The sequence below is a fragment of the Cygnus atratus genome, chromosome 8, assembly GCF_013377495.2.
Source record: "Cygnus atratus isolate AKBS03 ecotype Queensland, Australia chromosome 8, CAtr_DNAZoo_HiC_assembly, whole genome shotgun sequence".
In the NCBI taxonomy this organism is placed as follows: Eukaryota; Metazoa; Chordata; class Aves; order Anseriformes; family Anatidae; genus Cygnus; species Cygnus atratus.
The window spans coordinates 18,904,104-18,923,012 of NC_066369.1; the positions used below are offsets into that span (position 1 = coordinate 18,904,104).

The 18,909-nt window shown below is 35.9% G+C and overlaps 1 protein-coding gene across 6 annotated transcripts in view; it reads right to left on the minus strand.

Moving 5' to 3' along the window:
* ADGRL2 (adhesion G protein-coupled receptor L2) overlaps positions 1-18,909 on the minus strand; it is a 356,834-nt gene that overhangs the window by 21,434 nt on the left and 316,491 nt on the right. For 4 of the 6 annotated variants that reach the window (XM_050712254.1, XM_035537717.2, XM_050712255.1 and 1 more), the window contains 11 exons: positions 14,709-15,005; positions 14,062-14,165; positions 13,054-13,239; positions 11,984-12,022; positions 8,878-9,061; positions 6,628-6,750; positions 6,158-6,363; positions 4,894-5,067; positions 3,637-3,846; positions 2,398-2,618; positions 1,026-1,092 (listed from right to left, as the gene is read on the minus strand). In XM_050712254.1, the coding sequence (XP_050568211.1) occupies positions 1,026-1,092; positions 2,398-2,618; positions 3,637-3,846; positions 4,894-5,067; positions 6,158-6,363; positions 6,628-6,750; positions 8,878-9,061; positions 11,984-12,022; positions 13,054-13,239; positions 14,062-14,165; positions 14,709-15,005 (1,811 nt within the window). The remainder of the gene's footprint in view (positions 1-1,025; positions 1,093-2,397; positions 2,619-3,636; positions 3,847-4,893; positions 5,068-6,157; positions 6,364-6,627; positions 6,751-8,877; positions 9,062-11,983; positions 12,023-13,053; positions 13,240-14,061; positions 14,166-14,708; positions 15,006-18,909) is intronic. The other 2 variants (XM_035537719.2, XM_035537721.2) reach the window with 1 other exon arrangement.

Genomic DNA, 18,909 nt, shown 5'->3' on the forward strand with positions numbered 1-18,909 from the left:
TTAGACTTTCAGAAGCATGAAAACATCCTTATGAACTATCGGCAGTTATGGAAAAAGCTTTCTATAAACCAGTCCCCAGCCCCAGCCTTCTTGAGTATTTCCTGAGCATTGCCAGGCTTAAAGATCCTGAACTACCAGATTAAAAACAAGGTGAGACAAAATGTACATTTTGTATTCATTTTCCTTCCAAATTCTTGAATTGTACAGTGTTGATATTATTAGTCTGAAATAACAGGGAGATGTTTTTTCCCTGGGTTGACAGACAACTATGCACTTTTTACGTGAAACTGCACAGTGGTGCTCAGAGAATGGACAGTGGATGTATAAAATGGACAACGGGGCACAAAGGCATTGGTGTATATATGGGTATGTGTGCATACAATGAATTTACGCAGCTGATTGCAAGAATGTGTATAAGCTTTTGGTTACATAATATTCTATTGTTTATGCTCAAACAGATGAACTTGGGTGTCTGATATACACTGCATGTAGCATAAATACATACAGAAACAGCCATCGAAAAATATGCATATGCAAATATAGATAGAAGTGCTGTATAAATATAACAAGATATAAGATTCTCTTAATTATCCAACGCATTAGAATATCCTTTTGAGATAATTATATTGGATAGTTAGCAGTTAAATTCTGGAACACGTCCAATAGTAACTCAATTGAAAGCAATAATAATGGTTCCTTAAAAAAAAAAAAAAACGGGTTTAGTATTATTTCATTGATTTTTCATATGACTACATATGTCAATACGACCTTCAGCATTCAAGCCATTAAGAAAAAATGACTATGCTGAAGTGCCACCATAGCTTTGACAATTAATCATTTGGTCAGCACTCTCTAAAGACTCCTAAACATTTATATAACCACTGGTCATGCTACAAATTGTTTATAAGAATTTTCGTGAAATGTCTCATGAATAAAAATGGTATTGACCGATGTTAATCATTCTTTTGATTTTCAAACTTTGCTGTAAGGCAACGTAAAAGGAAAGGAGAAAAGAAAGTTCTTACCAGAATAATAAAGGTAACAGGCCCAATGAAACTCCAGATAAAATAGTTATCTACATGGAGCCAGCAACTATATGGTAAAAAAAAAAAGAGATTGAAAGGTGAACAGTCCAATGAATGAAAAGTGCAGAAATACTTCTTAATCTTACATCTTGTTGGTAAACAACAATAAACAGTACACAGTATCACTTAGTCCATGGACAATTTTTCCTAACCTGTAACTCTTCTGGTGAGTCCAGTTTAATAACACCATTGAACATTAAAATACATCATCAGAATAGCTAACGTAGAAAGAAGAAACAAAACCAAAAACTAAATGAGCTCTCTTTCCTTCCAGTTAAAAGTCACAGTGGTCACAGGTGTTGTCACTGATTACTGAGTCTAACATCAGTGAATACTTTTCACAAGTTTTCCGTGACATGTTAAGAATCTGCTTTTAACTTTGTATCATATGCAATGTGCTTACTCCTAAAGAATATGAGACAGAAATTGTTCAGATGACACATTTTTCTGAAAAACAATCTGGTATAAATGAAATGCCCCAGCTGGGAGTTGGACAGGAGAGAAAGAATTTATATGACACCAGACTAAATGACGTGTAAACCTATTAGGGCTGACTTCATTTAGTTTCATTTGTTTTTCATACAGTTCCCTGATGAATCGCTCTTATTTGTCTTTCATCAATAGCAAAATCAAGCAGCTTTCTTGTAGTGAACAGTATCCTCCCATTCTGTAACTAATTTCATCAAAGGACAAAGGAAACGCTACTGGAAGGCAAGTTCATGCCTCCAGCTACTCAAATCCTCAGAAATGTTTTCTGTCTACGTTCTGTCACTTCCTATATGTATTTATTATTTTTATAAATAAAAAGCAGTGGCTAATTTTAATCCTGCTCTACTCGCCTGATAAAATGTTATCAAAGTGAACTATATGGGTTGGAATATTGTACTATCACAATTCAGGATGAAAGTTAGCTAGAGGGCCAATTGAACAAAGAGATCTAATGAAGCATTAGGTTAAAACTGGGTGGTTAAGCCTGTCAGATACTTTAAACTGAGAAGAATTTTTAAGCTGAGAAGAATTTTTACTTAATACACATTTGAGGCCAAAAAGTTATTTACTTTTTCAATTTGTTTCAGGTCAATCTTTTGTGCTAAAAGAAAGACCATAATTTAGAATTGGTCTCTCTAGAGTACAAATCCGCTGAACCTAGAGAATTACAAAAGACTTGATTGTAATTTGTGCACAGCATTGCCATTCTCTTACCAATAAAAGTTTCAGATGGTATTTTAGTCTGTCAGGGACCCTCTGACAGCTAATAGGCTTTAAAAAATTATTCACTTGAAAAACACTCAGGTCACTTGCAATTACTTACGCTTTCTCTGTTCCGTAGCTCTTATAGTCAATAGCTGCTGAGACACCAACTACTGTAGCAGGGAAGAGGTAGCCAGCAACGTAATAGTACTTCTTCCTAGAATATTCACTTTCAAATACTTCTACTAACATTAGATAAAGCTGCACTCCTTCTAGACACATCCAGGCAAAGGCTGCCAGGAAGAAAAAGTGTAAGAGACCTGCAAATATTGGACATGCAATCTGAAAAGAAAAAGAAAGATCGAAGTATGAACCACAAAATCTTCACATCATTACATCTCTAATCAAATAGGGTATAATAGAACAGCACATAAATCTATCAGAAATCTTTCATAAATTCAGGATCATTTTCCCAACCTGAAAACACATACTGAACATTTGCAAATACTAATGCATTCACAGCAGCTGCAAAAAGGAAATTAAGCCAAACAGTATGAATGCAGATATGAAAACCACACCCTTACCCTCCAATTTTCACTTATACAGTAGTTTTCAATTTTATAAACAACACTTTAATTTTGAAATTGATATGGTTTTAAGGCTTGTAGTTTAGATTATCTGAAGCATGAACAGTTGGTTCTAGATGCATAATGTAATACCTCTTATTTAAAATTATGAAGCAGCCATCAAGTCACTTTTATCTGATGTAGTTTTGGAAGTTTCTACTGTCATAACAGAAACCAGTCTGAATTCTCTCCTCTATAGCAGAATTCTGGATGAAACTCTACCAGATTATTAGATTTCAACACAATGAATTGCTTCTGAATGACAGAACTAATTTCACAAATACTGACAAAAAGCCTGCATGAATGTGCAGTGCAAAAATGAATAAATATATAAGTAAGTCTCTGTACTAATATATATATATATGAAAAAATTGTCAATAGTTGTTGAGACTTATGAGAATATATAGAGAGAACATACGTATGTTACTGGTATATCAACATTTCATTTCAGCTCCTCTTTCAGAAGTTTAAACCACCTGCTTCATTAATAGCTGATGTTTCTCAATGGAAAATGAAAAGCAGTGCTGTATGTGGGAAATTAAGGCCACAGCGATATTTTTGATGAATGCAAATACTATTTATGAACATGTCTATCTTATTTTCACTTAAAGCTTTCATTTCAGACTTGCTGTGTCAGAATGCTGAAATCTTGGCAGTGTTGTCATGTTTTCATTCCAATCTGTTTCAAACAGTCATTTGAGAGAAAAAGAACAGTACACACACAGAAGCCTTACCTTATACTCTGTCTTATCGATGCCTATTAGGAAAATGAACTCAGCAATGAATAGGTTGATACAAAGGTTCTTGTGAATAGTGTTACGATCACTTTGTAGGCCACGGAAAAAACAGAATGTGAAGATGCAGATGGCCAGGCAAACAAGAGAGATGACAATTCCCACCCAGGTGATGACAGTGAGGAGCAACTCGTGCACTCCATCTTTGTACTAGAAATAACCAAGAATGGAGAAAATTAATATGACTCCTTATGAGCATAAACAAAAATCTATTTTCACAGGTAGCATCCAGAAAAGTTACTTGTTCATTACATGAGATGAACAAAATGTATTCAGTAATTTCTCAGTCTCAGGTCAGCTTCCCAGAAGAACAAGATTAGGAGAAGTAGAAGAGGAGCAGGTCTAAGAGCAAAAGATGATTATTTTAGCCAGATTAGATAGCATTTTCACTTTTCCTATGACTTTCTGTAAACTTGTAAGGCAAAAAGTAATTGGTGACACATAACATTTTGAAAGCACCACTAGGCTCTGATGAAAAGAGAAGAACTTTCATTGGACATCCTGTAAGCGTACATGTTCTTTCCTACAAACCTGCAATTCCACAGTGGAGAAGAAAGTGATGATTTACACAACCATTAGGACAAAATGCAGAATATGTTGCATATGTAATTTGACATCTAATCTCTCATTTAGCTAAAGACAGTTCCTTCCTTCAGTTGCAGCAGAATCATTTTTGTCATCTCAATTATATTTTCCCTTCAGAATACAGTAGATTTATGAAAAGCCTCATTTCCTTGCAAATATTGCCTCCTCTAAGCCCCTTGCCATCCAGTAAATGCTTTAACTAGACAACAGAATTTCAGAGTATGAGAAGGCATTTAAGATATCATCACCAACTCTTTGACCTTCCTGCTTTAAGAAGAGTTGGCACTTGTGCTTGTGGGAACAGCCTGCATAGCTGCCCCCCAGTAGTCTCCAACTGTAATGCAAAGTCTGTAAAATGGTTTTAAGTTGGTCGCTTACTTTAAAGTATGACTTGAAGAAGTCTCTTGTCCTTCCTTGTCTTTCTTTTTCTGTTATCTTACTTGTAACTTTATGAGTGAGAATGAAAAGTGCTATGGAAAGCAAATTGTTTTGGAGCAACTAGGTAGAAGCTATAAATACTTAAGAAACTTCAGCAATTTTGTATCCTGCTGAAAATTTAAAGCTATATCTTTGAAAGTTTGTTTCCTGCTGATGGTTAGAAATATTACCTACCACAATTTCCCGATGAGCCATGAGAATTGCAAAGTTGGTTAGGTGACTGCAAGCACATGTTGTATGAGTTTTATTTGTGTCAACCAGTTTGCAGCCTTGAGTTGACCAGTATCCCATCATAGTCCTCTCTGAGTAGTTCCAGAACGAACAATTTGCATTGAAATAATTGTCAGGCTGGGAGATAAAAGGATAAAATAAAATCAGGATTTTAAACACTAAGATGGCAATAACAATTGTTTAATATGTGTAAAGGGTAATTTAGATTAAACTTTGCATGTTTCGGACAATAAAGTTTTTCATCAGCAAAATTGTGGACGATGTTATACAAGGAAGACATCTAGTTTAAAAGGGACTTTATAGTCCGAAACACTCTAAAGTGTAGTCTCAATTACTGTAGACCCAATTTTAAACAATTACAATTTCCATCTTACAATTTTATGCACCGGTGGTACATTATAGCCATTTTTGCTGTCTGTGAAATTAGGACAGCAAATTTATTCTGAAGAGATTTTTTTTTTCCTGTAACTGAGAATTTGAAAATATGATCTTTTTCCTTTGATTCTCACATTTGGTCAGGCCAAAGTCATGTGAACAGACATTAGGAAAAATTTAATTCTTCAGTGTCTTATCTATTTGGATAAAAAGCAATCAAAACAGATTTATAAAAAAGGGCAAAATGGGAGGAAAATCCAACCATATTTTCTCTGTCACTGTGCTATTTACTTTCCCCATGTGAGACATGAAAACAGAAAGGATCAAACAGAAGAGCAAAGAAACACATCAAATAAATTATCATTAAAAAAAATATACACAAATTTAAAGCATTAAAAAAAATATATAATACTTTATTCTTCATTAAATAAATTCATTTTAAGCAATTCCTTTGTATAGGCTTCCAGAGCTTGGTCCAAATTTGATGTAAAAATTTTAAGTGTCATTTAAATTCGCTACATCAGACAAACATGTATCTTAACAGTTGTTTTCTACCCTGCTACTAAGGTAAGAGTTAATTTTCAGTTAGAAACAAATTAGTCATTTACATTTTCATGTTGATTACTGAATTAGCTTTCATTAAGAATACACTTAAGTTCTAATAATCACTGAACCAGGCTCATTTAATTTTATGTTCATAGACTTAACTAAGCTCATGTTTCTGACCTAGACCAACATTTAAAATTCAAATGGAAAAAAGGTTATTTTTCTGCATTGCTTTTCTCTCTTGCTGATTTTATGACCTTCCTATTAATTCATTAGCATAACTCACATCAATGTGTTCCAGAGTAAAATGCACAGGATCAGTCAGGTACACCCGGCTAGACTCCTTGTTGATAGAGGCTGCAATGACGTGGGAGTTGACTGCAATTGTACTGTTCCGCCCAGCAAAGTCACTGCCCAGCTTTATGGTTGCATTTTCAGTGCTAAGAAAACGCCCCAGACTTTTGTAAATGATGAAAACCAGTTTTGCTAACCCTACAAAAGAAAACAAATCCCATCATTATGCCATAGAGAATTATACAGAAAAGCTGCAACCTGTACCCTAAGGAGTGGAAAATCAGTAAACAGAGAGGCATTTTCAGGCTACAGATTTGAAGAAAAAAGCCCAGGTACCCACTATGTTCAAGAAAAAGCCACAGAGCAGTTCTGTTGTGTTTTGTTTTGATTTTTTAACTAGGGGAGGTAATGTAGGTTTTATAAAATGTGATGGAGTTGCAGTGCTATGTGCCCAGGACTCACCATTCCTGCTGTTCTGTTTCACAGTGCTTGCAGAGAGCTGAATCGAGTTGCCTCCTTTACTGCCCTGAGGAAATTTCAAGTCCTGCACCTGGCCCTCAGTAATGAGCACTGCAACATCCAAAACTAAGCAGACCCAAGAAAAAAAAAACAAGTGTTAAAAAGGAGGATGCAGAGATAGTCTTTTGGCCAGATTATAATATGCCAGATGACAATTATTTCCCCCAATCTTTATTTAGTTTTCTTACACTGCTGTTCTCATTTGCCACCAGAAAGACAGATCTGTACTGGCATGTTTCAACTACATAGAGTTAGTTTCTTTAAACTTTAATTAAACCTAGCACATACTACTAAAATGACAGTATTTTAATAGTGAAAACACGACATCAAACCTTGCTTTAATGTGTGCCACCAAAAAATCCACTTAAAATACCATGAATACACCTATTGCAGATAAACATTTATTTTGAAGCTCCTAACGACTATGCAATATCCACAGCCAGCAGATTTAGAACTTCAAGTATTGATTTAGATATAAAGAGGTTTTAAAAGTCAGCAAATAGATGCCTAAGTATACCTATGCCATGTATTTAGCTAAAGAGATATTCATATCTAAATATATATATATATATTTCCTAAATATAATTCTGTATAAAGGTTGATAGGAAAAAAAAGTATTGGTTCTGCTAAAAAAAGTATTTAAATTGAAAATTTAGATCTCACTCAGTTTTAATTTCATATCGCAATGCATACTGGGCAGCTTTCATGGGATTATCATCAAAGAATGAATTTCCTGAGATGTGTAAATTATATGGGTCAGAGTGGTCAATTTGTTGTCAAATATCTATGTTACATTAAACTAGTTTAATTATCAGTCCATAGGTCTAAACTATGGACCTACAAAAGGAATTTAGGAGAATCATTCCTCATTCTCTAAACCACGTACAAGTAAGTGTGTTGGGAATTCAGCACTGGTCTATTCAGATTTGCATGGAATCAGTGATGCGCTACCACAATTTGACGGTAGCTTATCATAGGAAGTGATGTTCAGACAGTCTACTGAGCTCCATGGAACTGCACGTACATCCTAAGTGTGATGTCCAGCTCTACACAAAGGTGCATCTTAGAAATGTCTTAGAAAAGACCTTAGAAGGTCTTAGAAATAAAGGTCTTAGGAACGAAACACATGTATTTGGGAAAAAGATTTTTTTTTCCCACAAAACCAAAGTACATTTTTAAATATAATTTAGAGGAAATAATAATGGTTAATTTCTCAGATGATTTTCTGCAATTCTACCCTCATTCCCTCAGAAACAACTTTATAACAGGCTATAACACCCTTCCTGATCCTTTCCCAGTATCTTCCTACTCAATAAAAACTAGGCAGAATCATATTCTACAGTTACAAATGTGCAGACATTGAAACGTGAAAAGTCTCATTTCTGAGTCTATTCCAAGTCTCCATCTCGGTACCCCTCAAATTAGCAGACTTTCAGCTTCCTTGTACTTCACTGAGACTACATTCACCTCTGTAATAAGATGAAGGAATTTTAATTTTATGCATAGAGATGATTTTTGCTTTAACACATCCCGCGTACCAATATTTGCACATCTCTAATACCAAACCCCTTCATTTCTCTGTCACCACTTAAATTCCAAATTATGCTCCAACTATCTTCAGCTATTTTGCAGTCTCTGGAGCATAACTATTCTGCATTATGGGAGATGTAGTCCACTGAACACATTTTTACCTGAAGGCAGTCATATTTAATATAAACATCTGGCCTATGTTCTGAGTGCCTAAAATATTTAACTGGAAGACTGCATTGCAAAAAGTAATTTAAATTCATCAGGAACAGATTATATATAATAGGAAAGCATTTCTGCAGCCCTACAGAAAGCAGTTACCTCAAAAAATCCATACTTTGCCATTTAAGTACTCTTCATATCCATACGTTCTGTTAATGATTTTTCAGTGGTAAATCAACTTCACAATATCAACTACTTTGCATTATACACTGTATTAATGATACTAAAGAAGAATGCTAATTTTGTTTAAGTAAACAAGAAAAGCATTTCTCCCCTGCTCAGGAGCAAATCCTTTGCTACACAGGCAGGTAACATATAGCTTTCTAAAAATTTTGTGCAGCTCACCTTTCAAAGAGCATGTGGCAACCCAGAATATTTTTTTCTTGTTTTTGTGTAAAGCAATGCACAGGACTTTAATTAATACTTGAAAAGAAATTCACTTACCAATATTTTCTGTGGGCATTGAGACTCTGGTTGGTTCTAAGAGATTATCAGCTAAGACAAAAGCCCCTTCTTCTAATGTATCAAGTAGCATTGTGGCTGCATGGGCTTGTTCTGAAGAATTCATGTCTTTCCAGGACTCCAGCGCTTCAGGCCTGAGCAGGTTGTCCACTGTATCAACAATTGCCTGCATTCATTAGAAAACTATCATGAGGTCTGATTGCCCTAGGCAGCTGGGGAAAATTTCCAACGTTATCTGGTGACAATTATAATACTTAACTGTCAGAATGATTTACTGTGATTTAATGGCACTATGAAACTATTTTCAAAATAAAAATATTTTCCATCCCCTTGCTGGATAAGCATTAATAGAAGTGCAGTTAGCCACCAGCATTGTGTGGTCTCTAAGTGGTAAACATGCAGATTTGACTCGTCTCATGTCAAATATAAAGACAGATTTGTTAATGTGCTGAAAAAATATAAAAAATAAATGCCAGAAGTTTTGCCTGAAGCTTTCATCTTAAAGTTAATGTCAAAATATATAACTTCTATTTAAAAATACTAATGCCAAAATTGGCATTCTGCAGCTTAGGCTAAAATGGCAATAATACTCTTCTGGAAACTTAGCACAACTCATGCAGCCATTGTGCTATAAACTACTTGTCTATGACAAACTGCCTTCTTTATTACAGGAGGCATGAAATGAAGCTGACTCAGTGGATATAAATTAGCCTGGGCCACTCTCACTCCTCCTCCTGTTCCTGTACCTGTTCATAGATACTTAAAAAGATTACTAACTCCCATTCCTGCACAAAGGTCAGTTAAAAAAAGAAATCAATAGAGCAAACAAGATGTCCACTGACTGTCCCTGTTATCAGAGAAGGCAAAACTGAAAAACTGAATAAAGCTGCCATTTTAAGTCTTTCTTGCAACAACTCTATCATTATGTTTTAAGGTTCATTAAGCTGCATATAAAGTAACAGTAAATAAGGAAGAAAAGAATTCAGAGACATGATTACATTATTTTTACAAAATAATCCAATCAATCACAGTAATCAGTTAATCAATTGAAGGCAGGCTCTTACATTAATGCATAATGTAGCTGTGCATTGAGTATGCTGTGCACTGAGTATGCCATGCATTGCTGAAACACCCTGTTTACTCTGTCCCATTTACCGAGTCATAATGTGTCATTAAGCATATATATAATGTGTTTGATCAATTTGAAAGTATTGGGAATGGAAACAGAACACAGTGTACAAACAGAAAGATGTTGGTCTGAAATACTATATTGTGCAATAGGAATAGGAAAAGTTGGTGTCAAGGCTATTGTCAGAGCAAGATTAATTAGCCTAATCCATTTTAATATCCTCTTTCTGTCTGCATTGTGAGCCACCACGACCTTCCTGGCAGGTGGAAGATACTTCGAAGTGGCATTAAAGCCTTTTTTCTTTCTCTAATGGGAGACAGAATAGTCAAAATGCTCACACTGATACTGCTGCAGCCATTAACTAGAGTGGAACAGAAATTGGTCTGCAGAGGCCAGATTCATTAGTCACCAAGAAATACAGATTGGAGCCTCTAATCTGAGGTACAAATGAATCCTCTGTCACAAAGTGGGAACTTGCTTCATTTGCATAGTGTAAGTCAGCTTTTGATTTGTCATTTCAAGAGGTTTATTAGTCTTATCTAAGCAGAGAAGCCCATTTGAGACCTACAGAAAATGACACCAGTTGAAAATTAAGGTTGTGGCTATGGTTTCTTGTGTATCTCCATCTAGTGCTGATGGTATGCATTTATTAATCTGAAATAGTTTTTGTTTATTATGGGATAAGCTAACTCTGCATTTTTCCTGTGGTAAATGATCACCTGTCCAGTAAGATTTCTGAGGTGTTCTCTCCACTCAGACAAAGATGAGCGGGAAAGTAGGAAGACCATGTGGCCCCTCTGATGCAGCTGTTGAAGCAACCCAATAATTGCTCTTCTCATGTTAATGTTTACTATTGAAAACGAAGAATGAAAATTCAGTCTACTAAATACCTGCTGTGTTTCTTTTCACTATTAAAAAATAAAAATAAAAAGACATATTTCTAATAAAAAAATATTATATTTATTATTTGAGAAGTGAATTTATCTCCAGATCTTGGTCTCCTTTTGTCACATTTTTGCCATAACTGGACATCTCCTATCACTTTCCTAAGCTGCAGGATAAAAGACAGAGTGCCTGCTATAGAGAAGTGTCTCTTCAGTAAGAGTCTGAATTAATTTATTATGTTGCAAACTTCTTTTATAAATTGTTCTTACATTTTATCTCAGAAGGTACAAGTGAAAAACAGTATTTTAAAAGAAACTTCAAAAAAAAAATTCATTAAAAATTTTCAGAGACACAGATACAATCTATCCTAGGGCATTTTCTTCTCTTATTCACAGGCATGAGGTAGCATTATTGGCATTGTATCACAGAACAGGAGCTGGCCACTGTAGGCAACCATTTTACCAGAGATGAAAGAAACTGAAATTCGGGCAGCAATGTGTTACGTGCCTTTCACATAGCCTGGTTAATGGGACATGTGGCATATATTCTACTAGTAAAGCTAGAGAAATGTTTGTCCTGAAAATTTAGCCATTTAATCCTGGAATCACTGAATCTGGCCTTTGTAACAACTCTTAAAATAGTAAGAAGAATCATTTTACTAGGTATAAAAATACACAAAGAACAAAGTAGGCTACATAATGTACATTTTTCATGCAAGCAAATTAACTCTAAACAGTCTTTGATATACAATACTACCAAGCTGAAGTCATTTCTGTTAAGTTGCCAGCTTTTTCCTCCAACAAAAGTTGTATTATGTGAGAGATTTTATTTCCAATTCAGATAATAACTATTTCTCCTCTTATACTTTGGAATAAGTTGAGGTAAAAGACGTATACACTTTGACCTTTTTTTCCTGAGTGTTATACCTGTGCAAAGCCAACATTTGTACAGTTGATATGGGGCACAATACACATTTATCAAAGACTGAAATACATAGGATCATGCAGCAAGATGATAAAGCGTGGCAGGTTGCTGAAGCAGGGAGAAAGCAGGGTGACAGCACAGGAGAGATACCTTAAGGTAAGCCCTGCATGTCTTCTCTCGTTTTTGGAGCTTTTTAGTAAGAAAAAAGAAAATCAGAAGTTAGATACATTCTGGAAAGCTTCAGAGATATCCAAAAATTAGTCTGGTGTTTCAAATCCCTAATTTGAACTATAAAGAGTCTGAATGTTAATTTAGTTTCCGTTCAACGATGACTACAGAAAAACATCATACAGGAAACTTTTTTCCCAACCGGTATACAGGTGCCCAGGTATTTTTTCCCGAACAGTGGGATTTGTGTGAAAAGGTCAAAGGAGAAAATCCCTGTATGGTCACTTTATCTGTCTCTGGGAAAACTCTTTTAAGGGTAGCTAGGGATTGTAAATAAAACTATTGCCAAGACAACAGAAGAGTGCATGGAGCTCTCTCTATAAAGCAGGCTAAAAAAGTTTTGTCTATAGCTTGTTGACTAAGCTGAGGCAAGGAGGAGGCCATGAAATACAGCATTTCTTCTGAGAAAAACAGGAATGGTAACACTTTTATGATTTGTATCTAAAACTGTAAGACATATTTTTTCTCTGAAATGTTTCTCTGAGCATTATTCCAGACAAAACCTATGTCTTTGCATTTTAGATATATCTTGACATATAAGATCAATTATAAGTGATGTTGGTGTCTTAAAAAGTCTAAGAAATTGCTATTATTTTGCAGAAGGTCAGATTAAAACAAAACCCTGCACCTATGCTGAATCCCACTGATTGTTCAGGATGTTCAGGGTTAAAATGATCACTGGATAAAAATACTAATTTGGTACAGAATTTCTGTAAGCTAGTACTCAACTCCCTCACGTTATTTTTAACATATTCCAGATTTTAATAAGGGACACATAGCTGTTTTTGAGCACCAGTCAGCTATTGTGAATTTTATTTTATTCCCTAAAGAAGGTAATTGCAACTTTCTGCTATGCATTTACTGTTGTTTTCTCTTACATGTTTATTCCACAACTATAAGCACACAGGAACAAAGATTAATATTTCTGAAAGAGAAAAAAAAATCAAGGGCAATGGTTATCCCAGCAGGAAGAGTTGAAGGGAAGTGTGTACCTTGTTATAACTCCTTCCAGCTGAGTCTTTTTCACTGGGCCGCAGTTCCTGCAGCTGAGCATCCAAAATGTCCACGAGCTGCTCCATCAGCCTCACTGATGAACTAACATCGCCAGCGAAGACTGGTCCTTTGGTGTGTTTAGCCAGTTCATTGGCCAGACTAGCAGCATTTTCTCCACTTCTGATCTGAAATGACAATTTATATTATCTCAGCAGGGTCTCTTGTTCTGCTTGCGGCTCCTAATTCCAATTCCCTGCATACCTTTGTTGTGGTAAAATAACCATTTACACATACATTGAAATCTGCAACTAATTGAGACCAATAACGTTCTCTTTATCTCAGAAGATTAAAGGTTCTTAGATCCATGACACACAAAAGCAGTTCTTAACAGCCATCAAAACCAGAAATCAGGCTGGGACTTTTGGGCTAGATCTTCTATTCATCCTCACTTTTATTTTACTGTCATTATCAGACAGTAAGAAATCTATTTGTTCATACTAGTGCTTGAGGCATTTGAAAGTCAAGTAGCCTGGTACTGACAACAAATTATCCAGTTTTCACAAACTCAGTAAATCTCAGTAGGGAGGGAAAGCACAGAAAGTGGCTCTGTGTTCTAATCATACTGTTATTAATGCACTCATACAAAAATCTATTTATTACAGTGTAATTTTCCCTGAACCAAAAAACCTTGTTGCATACCAGACTTTTTGCTGTGTGGTTTATAATATTTAATTTATTAAGCAAAAACACTAGAAAAGCTACTTTGCTTTAAAACGTGATGAAAACATGTAAGCACAGACTCAATACAATTACTTAGTGCAAGACTGTGCTTAAACATACTTATGAACCTAACTTTTGGTAAATACTTTACACATGAAATGCACATAACTCCTCCTATTTCAAATGAACACAGAGTAATAAAGATGGTTTCAACTAACTGAATTATTAATGCTTGCAGTTTTATCCTTAGTCACCAGTGTACATCAGATTAAAAGGTTTCAACCAACCTTCTGAGCCAGCTGATTTACCCAGTGTGAGGTGCAGTTGCTAAGATCGGGGCCTTTGGGGTTCCACATTCCCGTTAAAACCACACAAAGATATGAGGCAGTTCCTACAACAGATGTGGAAAACTACAGTGAAATTGAAACCATTTTTCTGCATGCATTCAGGAAATCAGCTACAATGTACTCCTAAGCAATGTTAAATTCTGAATGCCGCTAATGTAAATAGTTGACAATAATTGACAAAAACGTAAGGAAATAATGTAGATGATAAACAGCAATAAAAAAAAGTCAGTGAAAAGTACCAGACGTTTTCTGCAAACAAACAAAAAGCCCTTGATTTTTCCTGGAGCTCATCCAGAGGGGAGCTCATAATGAGAAAGGCATCTGTAAGCATATTTCACAACAGTCCTCAAGCAAAGACCTAAAATTTGACCTGGATTCTCAAAGCATATGTGCAAGGTAATTTTGCATCTACGCTCAAATGCCGTTTGTAGATTAGAACTTGACCATTGCCTGTAGATACTGCATTCTCCAAGTAACATGAAAAAATCATGACAGCTTGAGATTTAAAAAAAAAATCGTCATCAGAGAGTGGCACAGTGCTTTTGAAATGTCTGCTTGAAATCAAGACATATTTTTAAAGGCAATACCTCGTGTTCCTTTGGGGCAAGGGCGTTCAACCATCATTCCTCTTTGTGTCTGGGGCCAGCTAATCCCCCTGGCCTCAGTCGGTTCACAGAATCTCTCTGGCAACGGGAAGAAACTTGTCACAGGAGGAATTTTGGTTGTGGAAATGGGTGGTGGTGGCTTGGGTCCTCTGCTTCCTTCCTTCGTTCCTCCAGCTAATGTTGTGCTTATGGGGCCTTTCTGAGATATAGTGCTAGTGGTTGACACTGTGGTTTTGTATAGCTCTGCTGAAGAAGTTATTGTCACTGCTGTAGTAGGCACTGCACAGAGAAAATTAGAGTAATAAAGAAGTGAATGAGTTCAGATTTTAAAAGTCCTTTTAATGTTATTTATGTCGTTTTAATGGATTCTCTGGTGTCTCCTTTTCTTTACCTTAATACCGCACTTTTCTTAATATTATTCTGGGTGCTTAAGATTTTTTTTTCCTCCCAGCTCATACCAGTATGAAGTTTCAGAACATTCTCTAAACAATCTCTTCTAGAATAACAATTGGTAGTTACATTTCTAAAAGCTGAAAGGCAGTCCTACCAAGTTATCAGTACATAACAAATATGCTCAGAGCAATTAATGATTACTTAATCACTTCTGGAGAAGGAAGAACTCAATGGACAGAACCATTTGAATCAGCGTGCCATAAACAATACAGTTCAGCTTTAGCAATAGTGGGCTGTAAATAACTGGACCATTTAAAAAAAAATAGACCCCAAAACTTCAAGTCACGCACGCCACACCTTCCAGGAAAATAATTCCGATAATATCTTCCTACCCAGCAGCCATTCTGCTCGAGTGAGCTGCAGCATGTCTGATTAGCTCCAAGCAGCAGAAATGCATAGCAGGGAGGTGGTGGTCTGTTGTTTGAACATTGCAGGCTTTAACAACCTTTCTTGATAAAGCAGGTATGAAGACATGACTCATTCAGGCCAGTGGCAAGCACCTAGTGCAATCTTTTGTGCAACACCAGGATTGGTTTAGGCCAAATCGTTTCTGACCGAGACTCACAGTGGTTCACTTCACCGACCCCCATGAGAAAGGAACTGCTGGGGCTGGGGAGGCGCAGCCGGGCCTGCTGCATTTTTTGTAAGGCTTTGGAGAGATAGCACTAGTCAATACTTGTGAAGACAGCAGTCCACAATTTCTATTAATCACCTTCAAATATACATTGAGCAACAGTTGAAACTATGCGGGTAATGTAACTGAGGCAGTTACCATTAATTATTTCCAAATCTTTCATTAGTGCTCACAGTGCTTTACAGGCATATAAAAGCACAAGTCCTTGTGCTGAGACTAAATATGCTCAGATAGAGTATTTTTTATTTCCTAACCAATACAGAAATAAATAAAGCTAATTTTAGGATTAACTTCACCGGATAAAGTGGCTTTTTTGTTGTTGTTGGGTTTTGTTGCTGCTAGGCCCTTGACCTCCAAGGCACTGGACAATGCATGTCTTCTCACGGTCTCTAAATAAAATCACCACCAAAACCAAAAGTGCTGCCTAGCTTTCTTTCAGCAGATGATTTTTTAAGTTTGTGTTTTGAAAAAAATTAACTTTCTCTTGATTGGAAGATAATTATTATTTCAAAATCCTCTTTCAATTATATTCCATCTATAATATTTTAGGAGTCTCAAATATGAATTCATCTTTCTATTTTTCTGTGAATTTAGAGTGAAGCTTTGAACATCAGAATCTATTTTTAAAGACTGTATAAAAAGATGTGGGTTTTTTTATCCCTTTTTTGCTCATAAATGAGAAACTTCATAAATGAGCCTCTTCAGAGGCTGTCTTCTGTTCAATCTGATTCTTGGCTGTTTGAAGACAGTCTGTGTAATTGTGCTGAATTTGTGGCGCAGCCAGCTACTATGAAACCTACTGAAATCTCTGGATCTGTTCTGCAAGTGCTTGCCTGACATCTTGTGAAACTGCTGTAATTTTCGTTTGATTACAATGCATCCAGCCTTCTACTGCTTTCCCAATTAACATTCGTCAAAAGCATTTGCAATCACTTGCAGCAGTGTCAGGCAACGCCTGCTGAATCAGGTCCCGGGGAACGGGGAGCTGCTAGGGACAAAGAATGATGCAAGGGACAACCGATTATTACTATCCATCCCCTAACACATTGTGCTAATTAGTACATATTTAATCACTGAAATGTGTATTAGCATTATTGCAATTACTGCTCAAACCTGTAACGTTTAGGATAGGTTTGTCTCAGGAGCAAAATATCACTATAAGAATTCAAAACAACTTTCTGAAGTTCAGTAGTGTGGTCACAATTTTCAGAACATATTTTGTACTGCACCCTCAGCTAAAATATTCTGCTGTCTTTACGCAACATTAGGTAGAACAATTTTAGTGCTATCCATTGGAATCAATCCCCATGCATATAGTCTATGATTCAAAAATGACCTGCATATCTTAGTAGTAATGCATACTTTTGAAATATACTTGTAATCTCCCATTTTAAGAAAAAGACTTCAAACCACCTCTCTCACAAAATTGAAAAAGATACAGATCATTTCTAAGAGATTTTCTGATTTAAATACAAAACTGGAGAAGTCGGTATATTTAACAATGTACCAAGAAACTTCAGGCAGTGCTGGAAGCCTGTGACTGGGAAGGTTGAAAATAGGAGCACATCACTTTAGGAATATATCCAGCCTTCAGACGGTGGATCATTTTGTTTTTAATGACCTGTTGGGGAACTTAATCTGCAAGGTCATTGTCCTGAGCTGCAAGAAGACACATGATAGCTGCTACCGCCTGAAGTGTCTCAATCTGAAAGCCTAGGGTGATGGCATCTGCAGGCTCCCAGGCACTTGCAGAGTGCTTACAGATACAAGACAATGGTAGTGATGATTAATATGACACAACTAAAAAGGAGAACAAACCACATGTAGGGGTTATTAACCTATCATTACAGGCAGCTGGGGTAAGCCCTTATAAGGCTGACGATTTTTATTTTTAATTTTTGGTCCACCACCAAGAAAGCTACTTCTGCAATGTGAGATTCCACTTAGGATTTTTTAACAAGACTTGACATGCTGAGGAGAAAAACACAACCTCTTCTGCCTTCTTCCTTTTTTTTTCTTTTTAAATAGGTGTGTCTCATTGCCAGCTGAAGACAGTCTCCGTAAGATTAAAAAAATATGACAATAGCAATAGGAAGCAAATGCAAAGACTCAAATTGAGAGTAATTAATTTACATTTGTTTCATGCAGTTCCTAACAGCTGATTTAAACAGTTAGAAATACTAGTGGTTTCTAAAAATGAAGACACCACTGGAGTAAAACTTAACACCTGTTTAACAGTGTGATGTCTCTAAAAAACATAACACAATTGCTTAGGACAGCAGGGGAATAGTAACTTTGTTTCCACAACTGACAGTGAAGAATGGATTTAGAGACAGCACCTATTTTCTATTTTCTTCAATCTAACATTCTTCGCCAATGGGTTTCTATTCTAAGTAGACATTAAATACATCAAAACAAACAAACAAACAAACAAACAAGCACACAATACAAATACCCCTCTACATTTAAAAATGAATTGAAACGCTTAGACAATGCATCGTTTCTGAAAATACCAGTGGTTCCACTTTCATCTCTGGGACCTAGATAATTTCAGAAATTGGCTGTATGGATTTTTCATTTAAACATATGCTATTATTGACCAGATATTTCAATGTATTTGGACATTTGAAAACCTAGATCCTCACCTCATTTTCAAAAGGTGTCATACGCTGAGCTGCTGTGTAAAACAACAGGATCAGAAACCTGTGCAAATCCAGATTTCCCTGCTTTCTGCTTATTACTGCTATGTGCCTGTTTTTATGCTTCAGTGAATACCAGGGAAGTCACTAAGACTTACCTAATTACTTATAGGTTCCAGCTATTATGCTGGCCAGAATCCTATTGACCCTGCCAAATCCCATTTAGTTGAAAGTGAAATGTTTACACAGGCATTTATAAATTTACACCTTGAAAATAATAAATATATTACAAAATTAGAGAAATACCTATGATCAAGAAATGTGCTATCTGGTCCCCATTATGTTGTCTTTATTTGTACAGCCACTCTTTAATCAATCTGTAGTGTAGCAGATTCACTATAATAGCAAAGATCTAATTTACTTAACAATTTGCTGCATGACTTCGTCATAGATTCTT